Genomic DNA, 9,437 nt, shown 5'->3' on the forward strand with positions numbered 1-9,437 from the left:
CGTACCTGGAAGTTTTGTAAATTTAGTTTTTTCGAAACTTTTACTACTTTTAAAGGTTTATATAAAAATTATTCGGGGCTTGGTTTGGTGGCCTTCTATGTTTTGTAATCTATGATTTATTATGGCTTGACCCATATACATATTGATAGTCAAACAATTTAATGTACATTAATTAGGGTTCAGTGTCAAAAAGTGTAATATAATAAATTTGTACAGTGACTTTATCACTTTGATGTTTTCTGTATCTTATATTATCTCACAAGTAATAAATACATACTTCTTACTGACTGAGTTTGAGGTCCATACTGTAAGTTACATGCCGAGTTTTTCCATCGATTTATTGTCCAGGTGCGAAGCGCGTGGCCTCAGTCGAGCCCCAGTGGCTTTTTCAACAACTCGTGAGAGATGAATGAACAGTGTCCTTGCACTTTACAGCTTAGCATGGCTGTCAAGAAAGACCTGGATCATCATACAGATTCTCGAAACAAAATTGAACTTACCAACTTATACGAATGTGTTTGAGGCTCTTGCCGAAGTTGATCATCTTGAAGTGACAAGTAATGTTAACCTATGCTGTGATTTCACGCTGATCGATGCAGTTTGTACAGCTTCGGTTCCGTGACCCTTCTTGCGTGATGTTTGGATGGAGACCCGACAATCACTCAAACATCTGTACGATTTGCATTCCTTGATCTGCCAGATTAGCATTTCAAGCGTTGACAGGGTGTGTAAGAAATGTAAAGCAAACCATCTTAAAATGGTCGCCCATTCCGAGATTCTTTTATCCAAGTGTGCTCAATTTCGAGACGAAGGTCAGTTCATCGACGTTCGTTTAAAAGTGCGTGAAGACATCTTTCCGGCTCATCGCATTGTACTCGCTGCGAATAGCGATTATTTCCACGCCATGTTTACTGCTGAAATGAAGGAGTCCAACCAGGAAGTCATCGAACTGAAGGATGAAAGTATTTCCTCCGCTGCCGTAAAGATTGTAATGGACTCCATCTACACTGGAGAGCTTAACGTCAACGAGAAAAACGTGTTTGAAGTTCTTGCCGCAGCAGATCATCTTCAAGTCACAACAGTTGTGCAACAGTGCTGTGATTTCTTGAAGAGGGAATTTATCCAGCTCCGACTTGACCTTCCCAACTACTGTCTGCTTTCCACAGTGGCCGATAGACACGGTCTCAGAGATCTGCAAGAGGCAGCGGAGAAGAAGATGGCTTCGATGTTCAAGGATATCTGTGAAAGCAAAGAATTCCTGACCCATATTGGTGGAGACCAATTATTCAGCCTCCTTAGTCGAGATGACCTCAGTTCGCCTTCGGAGACGTTCGTCTTCAAATCAGTGATGCAGTGGATTAAACACAAGAAGGAAGAGAGGATGGCAGTTGCAGCCAAAGTTATCGGAGCTGTTCGTCTAGGGCTGGTGGATATGAGGGTCGTAATTGAAGAACTGAACACAGACGAAATGTAAAGAGATCCAGAGATTCATATGTTGGTGTATGAAACGTCAATCTTTAAGCACATGCCTTCAGAGAATTCTAAATTTGCTGTAGAGAAAGCAAAACCTCGATCTATGTGTCCGGTAAGAGAAAGCACACTCACTACGAGACATGACAGTTATATGAACCATTGCAGTGGGGTGGGGAGGAAGACGGGAATAGAGGGTTGAAAGAAACCGGCATGACTTATTGGAAGGGTAAATTGTTTTGTATATTTAGTTTCTCCAGTAGATAATTAGTAAGAGTCGAGCAAGGTAATCAGTATTATTTTTTAACGTGGCAGTAGTATGGTCACGCAACCTCGACCACCTTCACGTGTGTTAGCTTTGTTTTGCCGAGGGCCCACACGTGTTAGAGGATTGCAAATACACTCATGGCTATGTACCCACAGGAGTCCCTAAAGTTTCCAAATCTCAAACTACGCAATACACTGACAGCATGTTCAAAGTTCACCAGCATAGCCAAGTCTTATCCTGATAAATATTCAATGCAGGAAAAATTCACGTATATTCATAATATACTTAGTACACCTTATCTTTCAATCTGGTTTCAGGTTCTTGTTGCCATTCTCCCTTCGACGGAGATGCAGTACTTTGATGTTGAAACCAAAACATGGAAACCTTTGCCATCTATGACACGCTTAAATGCATATGAACAAAACGTTTCCTGCCACTGTGCAGAATATGTTGGTAATTATTTGTATGTAGCTGCACATAAGCAATCTGGTGACAATGTTATCTATCGCTATGATATTGTTAATAATTCCTGGGAGACACTTCCACCTTTTCTGGATTCCGACCATCAGATCAACTGCCTATGTTCTATTGATGATTACATTTATGCAATCAGTGAATCTAAACCACTTCAGAGATATAGTTTGGCTAAAAACAATTGGCAAAGTGGAGCTAATTTGAGTATCTTTAAGAAAAGCGATCGTAAAGATGCGTTATTTACTGTAGAAGCAGTGGTCTTTAAATCTAAACTATTTACAATTCATGGATATAAACGAAATGAAGGTGACTTAAAGTCACCTAATTGGGTAGATAAAGCAGCCATTGTATATTGTTTTGACCCAACTAAGAATGTATGGAAACAGAAAGAGTCAACCTGTCGCCCCCACTTTGGGTCCAGTCTCTTAGTGGTCAATAACAGACTGTACGTGGTGGGAGGGAGAATTTCTTGTTTAGATAATTTTAACTTGTGTGGTAGCCCCGCGCCTGTTGAAGTGTACAATGAGGAAAACAACACTTGGTCTGTTGTGGAACAAAACGATATTCGCCCAAACAAGCTTGGTGCAGTGGAAGTAGGGGAAAAGGTTTATTTTTTAATAAACAAATTTGCAGTTGATAGCGGTATAAGAATTTCACCAGGAGGGCGGTATCCTGTTCCTTTGGGTGAGTGGCAAAATTTAGGAAAAGTTGACAAAAGTGCTGTTCTGAGTTATCTGCCAGTAAAGAGGGAGAGTTTGAAATCAGAGTGACATTGACTTTCCTTAGTTTATAGTTATAATATCAAATTATAGATTAGAACATTTAACAGTTTTCTTAGTAATAGACTTGGAAAGCTTCGATATATCAATCAGTAAATAAACGAAAAAGGTTGCAAAAACAGTAAAAAGAGACTAAGATGAGTAGCAAGTTAGAGTCAGGATGGACTGAGAGGACTGAAAAATGTCGCGATTTGAGAATTGGAACCTAATTGAGAACTGCTGCACCAGAAATACAAGCAATGTATTTACAATGATACACATGCATGTCCAGAGTGTTTACCGTTATTTTTGTCGTAATATTCACACTGTTTCTCCCTTGCTTGGCCCTAATGATCTATCTCTTGATTTGAAGTTTTAGAAGTTTAAGTTTCACTCTTTTGTAATAATTGTATTTTCAAGCAGTTTGATATTGAATGATTTCAATAAATGTGTACATATTTAAGCTGGTTAATAAAAACGTTGACAAACTTTTTAAGGGAATAGTTTTTTAGGTTAATTATTGTGAGGAACTGAGGGATGAGTATACTTTTAAGTTTTCTATTAACGGGAACTTTGGAAAAATAGTTTTGGTAAGAGTAGAATTTACAAATAGGGAGCAAGAAAGAAACTAAACATGTGTTTTCCCCTCAGAGAACCTTACGACTGTGTATTAATAATCTCCGTGCAAATAAATAGTACTCAGCAGCAATAAACAGTTGCTGTGATGTCTTACTGGCTGTACTAACTCTATAAAGGTAAAGGTAACTAGGTGTTTTGATCACGTATGTTTTTTTTAAATGTCAACCGCATTAGTGAGCAAAAAGAATGAAGGATTTTGAATTAGTCAGCTCTCTCTTGTTGCTTCAAGAAATCGTAGAATAATTTAGAGGGTACTGGGGACGTTGTGTCGTAATCCGGCTTGGCACATAAATGGAACTGACGTAGTTTTTAACAGGTTCTTCGAGAAACCTCAAGGAATAAAATAAAACAGAGATTTGAATTCTATTTTGTTTGTCAAAATTGTCGTCACATATTGGGTCTTCCCTTGATGGAGCAGGCCGGAATACTTTGGGAAGAAAACGGAACTAGAAGTCACGCATGCAGGTTCCAGGACTGCGACACTGATTGTGATTAGCCAAGCGTTTCGTGACCTTGCTCGCGTGACGATTTTGTTGTGGGTGTAGCTAGACGTGCGATCATGTGACGATCTATCAAATTTGCATTTTAATGTCTACAGGGGGCGATAGAAATGTAAAGCAAAGCATCGCAAGATGGTCGCCCACTCTGAGATTCTTTTATCCAAGTGTGCTCAGTTTCGAAACGAAGGCCAATTCATCGACGTTCGTTTAAAAGTACGTGAAGACATCTTTCCGGCTCATCGCATTGTACTCGCTGCGAATAGCGATTATTTCCACGCCATGTTTACAGATGGAATGAAGGAGTCGAACCAGGAAGTCATCGAACTGAAGGATGAAAGCATTTCACCAGATGCTTTAAAGATTGTAATGGACTCCATCTACACTGGAGAGCTTTGTGTCAACGAGGAAAACGTGTTTGAAGTTCTTGCCGCAGCAGATCATCTTCAAGTCACAACTGTTGTTCAACAGTGTTGTGATTTCTTGAAGAGGGAATTTATCCAGCTCCGACTTGATCTTCACAACTACTGTCTGCTTTCCACAGTGGCCGATAGACACGGTCTAAGAGATCTGCAAGAGGCAGCGGAGAAGAAGATGGCATCGATGTACGTGGATGTTTGTGAAAGCGAAGAATTCCTTTCTAATGTTGGTGGAGACCAATTATTCAGCCTCCTTAACCGAGATGACCTCAGTACACCTTCGGAGACGTTCGTCTTCAAATCAGTGATGCAGTGGATTAAACACAAGAAGGAAGAGAGAATGGCAGTTGCAGCCAAAGTTATCGGAGCTGTTCGTCTGGGACTGGTGGATATCAGGGTTGTGATTCAAGAACTGGACACAGACGAGATGGAACGAGTTCCTGAGATTCACAAGCATTTAGATGAAGCGTTAATCTATAGTCACATGCCTTCTCGTAATCCCAAGTTTTCTGTGGAGAAAACAAAAACACGAGCAACTAGCCCGGTAAGAGTTTGTGGACTCCATTTCCACAAACTAAGTCACGTATTCAATTCTATGATGCAAAAAATTATCCATTTATCACAATCTATAAAAATTATAGATTTTGTAAAGTTGATTTTAAGAAGTATGTTTGCGTGACATTTAAATTTGACATAATGAATGAGTTGCCAGTAATCGGATACCCGTGTTTGGGCAAAGAACTCTGGGATCGTCAGGGGGCAAACATTGCAAGTCGTTAGAAAGAAATGTGTGGCGAAAAGTTGTTTCGACGCCCAAAAACATGGTTTTGGGGGGAGATCAACGCTTTTTCGCCGTTGTTTTATCGCGAATGGATTTTGGCAATGTTGATACATGGAAAATGTAAGTTTTTGTTTGAATAACCGTGAAATAAGTGATAAATTTACCGATAAACTCCCTTTTGCTTGCGTGAGGTTTATTGTGAAATACATTGAAGAGAATATTGAAAATTTCAATACACGCCTGATCTCGAGAGGCTACCCGGAGCAAATGGTAGAAAAGACCCTCCGAGAAGTTAAATATAAAGACAGAAAAGAAGCTCTAAAACAGAAATCGAAAATTGCAGAAGGAACTACTACCCTTTGTGTCGGGCAATTTCACTCAACCGTCAATACCAAACTTTGAAAAGCATAATCACGCACAAATGGCACTTTTAAATACAAATACTCGGAGATAAATTCAAGGAGCCACCCTTGACCTGTTATAGAAAAGGAAAATCACTGAAATACGTGCTTGTGAAAGCAAAACAAAGACTTTGAGCAACACAATAGCCACACAGCATGAGTCGCGCGGACTCATTTGTCATTAAATCAACCCCAGACAGTACAATGATCGCCACCGGGCTTATTTCCAGTATTATCTGTATGACTGAGCTTTCAAATAAGCCAAAAGTAGCCTGTACACAACTCAAAAGGCTTTACTGGGTTATTTCCTCTCGATTTACACCTAATTAATTTTGTAATATTTTCAGACCATTACGCGATGTAAATTTCACAATAAACCTCACGCAAGCAACGGAGTTTATCGGTACATTTAATTTGTCACATATTTCACGGTTATTCAAACAAAAACTTACATATTCCACACATCAACATTGCCTAAATCCATTGGCGATAAAAACGACGGCGAAGAAACGTTGATCTCTCTCAAAACTCGTTTTCTTGTACTTCGAAACAACTTTTCGCTATACATTTCCTTCTAGTGACTAGCAATGTTTGCCCCCTGACGATCCCAGAGTTCTTCGCGCAAACACGGGTATCCGATTACTGGCAACTCATTCATTACGTTCACGTAGTGTAACGCAATCCTAATCCATTTTTCTCACGGATTTGTTCGGCGATTTGCCTCCCACACCCTCTGCCCCCCCCCCCCCCCACAGCAGGGTCAAATTACATCATGAACGCATGCACGCATTCACGTATTTGGCGTATAGATTGGAAGTGTGTACGATCTCTGCAAAGCTGCATGTATTTTGACCAGCTAGCCTTCGACAGCAAGTAACTAAAGCCTGCGTCATCAGGAAAGAATGTTTTGTAGCTCGGCGATGGCAAATGGCCACGAGTTGTGTTAAAAAAAAAATCTTCCGTGTAGCTCCGCAAATGGCCATGATGACCCACAGATCTGTGGTCAGATAATACATTTTCCGATTTGTAGCTCAGCAAATTCGTTGTGCTCTTAATTGGTTATCGGAAAACAAACCTTCCTTGTTGTGTGACTCGGCAATAGGCCGTGTTTTGTGGTCAGAATGGTTACTTTATTTTCTCAAGAAATATTTGTTACAAGTCTTGGCGATCTGAAATTGAATTCCAAGTGTCGCAACAGTTCAAATGCCTTTCTTGAAAAATTAAATATTTTGTCCAGTACAATTTAAAACACTCTTACTGCAGGCTTCAACTTCACGTGCCGATGGTTATCTGTCATTAGATCAAACTTAAAGTTTTGATGGCCACCAAGGTAGACCAGACATGAAAACTATGTGCGTGGTTAATTCACCTTTTTCATTTGTAAAAACAAGATGCAAAATCGCGCAATGTAAACAAATATAAAACATTTGGCAGGGCAACCCGAAAACACTGACCCCCGGTCCGCGGACCCCCACTACGGACTGAGTCCGCGGACTACCTATGGACCGGTCCACGGACTACCCCTACGGAACCCTTCTACAGACCATCTCCCCAAAATAGAATTAAAATAATAAATAAATATTTCAGTTACGGGTTGTCTAATATGTTAATCGTGATGGCGAAATTTCGAACTTTACATTGTGCAAATGTAACAGACCTGGGTTTAGGCTCAAGCGCAATTTATATCATTACACATTGCCATTTCCTTTGCTGTGGCCATAAAGTATATGAAAGACCGGGAAGCCTTCAGGAAGCCTCCGGGAAGCCCCTGGGAAGCCTCGAAATTTGTGCTCTTTCTCCTCTGCCATTTTATTCAGCCAATTCTCTCGTGTGTTCGCAAACTCGTTCCAGGCTTCATAATTTGCTCAGCGGAATTTTGAGCCACGAATGGAAGGTAAGAACATTTACTCTTTTTTTCATCGGCATCTCCTTACGTTGAAAACAGCTTTTGTAAAGCCTTTTTTTTCTGGGGGGGGGGGGGGTGTAAAAAAACAAAATTATGTTACATTGGGCCAGTGTAACACGCGAAAATTCACCGACACGAGTAATCTATTAGACAACCCATAAGAGAAATCTTGGGGGTGGTCCGTATAGGGGGTCCGCAGGGGTAGTCCATGGCCGGTCCGTAGGGTACTCTGCGGACCCGGTCCTTAGTGGGGGTCCGCGGACCGGGGGTCAGTGTTTTTGGGTTACCCCATTTGGCGGGTTTCGACAAAACATTGACCCCCTACTGACTCCCTATAAAATCAATGGGATAAGGAAAATTAAAAAAAGCCCAGAACTATCAGTGGGACCGATTCAAGTTCATCAATAAATTTAGCATACCTGAAACTACCAAGATGGCGGACGCGTAGAAGATTTCCGAGTCTCTTGTTCTCCTTTGACTGTTTAGTGGAGGTTTTGTTGACGGAAAATCAAGCACAGAATAAGCTTGAATATTATCAAATATTGTTTTCGTACGCTTTGGAAAATGAAGCAAAGAGAGACGCTGACAAATGAGCAGGCTCGCGAAAGGCTCGTGATGGACTACTCGCGCGAGCGGCACGAACACGCGCGTAAACCTCAACCGGAAGACGAATTTCATAGTTTCAGGCCTCTCGCCTTGTTTTCGCATTTTAAGAACTGTAGTAACTGTAGTATAACCCATTTGGACAAGCTACCACATCCTGATCGTTTGCAAAGAAAAGTAACAAAAATAAATTTCATAATGTATTCACGGCATAATTCGGATAATACAAAGTGCAAGATAAGGGGGAAATCGATGAAAAACAGTCATGCCACTTACCGTCCATGACTAGTGCAACGTAGTTTGTGCATGTGGAAGGCGAGGGACCTGGGGCTACAAGGTTGCCAAAATAAACTTTCGGTTAATGTACTCGTGTGCGTGTCGCTCGCGGTTACTTAATAGTCGCATGCGTGTTAATTTGCCAGAATTTCCTCGCTATTTCGATCTATTTTCACTGCTTAATTTTCTAATGGGTACACCATACTTGATGATATTCCAACTTATTCTGTGCTCGATTTTCCGTGACAAATCCTTCAGTCAATTGAAAAGGGAGTCGGAAATCTGCAACGCGTCCGCTATCTTGGAAGTTTCAGGTAAGCTAAATTTATTGACGAACTTGAATCGGTCTCACTGATAGTTCTGGGCTTTTTTAATTTTCATTTTCCCGCTGATTTTATAGATGGTCAGTAGGGGGGTCAGTAGGGAGTGAGTAGGGGGTCAGTTGACCGGGGATCAGTGTTTTGTCGAAACCCACATTTGTCGATGCACTGTCTTGCAAGGTCGCTGGTTAAAACTTTATTTTCTCAAGAAATATTTGCTACAAATCTTGGCGATCTGAAATTGCATTCTCAGTGTCGCCAACAGTTCAAATGCCTCTCCTGGAAAATATTTTGTCCAGTACAAGTTAATACTTTATTAGTTTAAAACACCTCACGCGCCGATCGTTATCTGTCATTCAATCAAACTTAGTTTCGAATGCCACCAAAGTAGACCAAACATGAAAACTACGCGGGTGAACGCACTGCTCTAATCTTTGATTACTACTAGTTTCATATTTTACGTCACCGTAATCACTTGATATTGCGACGCAATCCCAGTCCCAGAAAATACTGCACGCACATTTGGTAGGGAAGGACCATTTCAATTTGGGGGAGGGAGGCCGAGGGGATGTTGGCCAATTTTTTCTTATCAAGAATATTTTTTCCAGCGTCAGGTCGTGCAGGA

General features: G+C 40.9%; 1 protein-coding gene and 1 pseudogene across 2 annotated transcripts in view; both read left to right on the forward strand.

Moving 5' to 3' along the window:
- The first annotated feature begins 540 nt into the window (after positions 1-540).
- On the forward strand, positions 541-3,443 carry LOC145484703 (kelch-like protein 26; annotated as a pseudogene). Its single transcript, XR_014049062.1, has 2 exons — positions 541-1,585; positions 2,056-3,443. The product of XR_014049062.1 is annotated as a kelch-like protein 26 (transcript).
- Positions 3,444-3,686: 243 nt separating this feature from the next.
- The window catches only part of LOC145481475 (kelch-like protein 26), a 6,954-nt gene continuing 1,203 nt past the window's right edge, over positions 3,687-9,437 (forward strand). Inside the window, exon 1 of the mRNA XM_081459981.1 lies at positions 3,687-5,069. Within this exon, the coding sequence (XP_081316107.1) occupies positions 4,242-5,069 (828 nt within the window). The 5' untranslated portion in view covers positions 3,687-4,241. The remainder of the gene's footprint in view (positions 5,070-9,437) is intronic.

The sequence above is a fragment of the Orbicella franksi genome, chromosome 1, assembly GCF_964199315.1.
Source record: "Orbicella franksi chromosome 1, jaOrbFran1.1, whole genome shotgun sequence".
NCBI classification, from domain to species: Eukaryota; Metazoa; Cnidaria; class Anthozoa; order Scleractinia; family Merulinidae; genus Orbicella; species Orbicella franksi.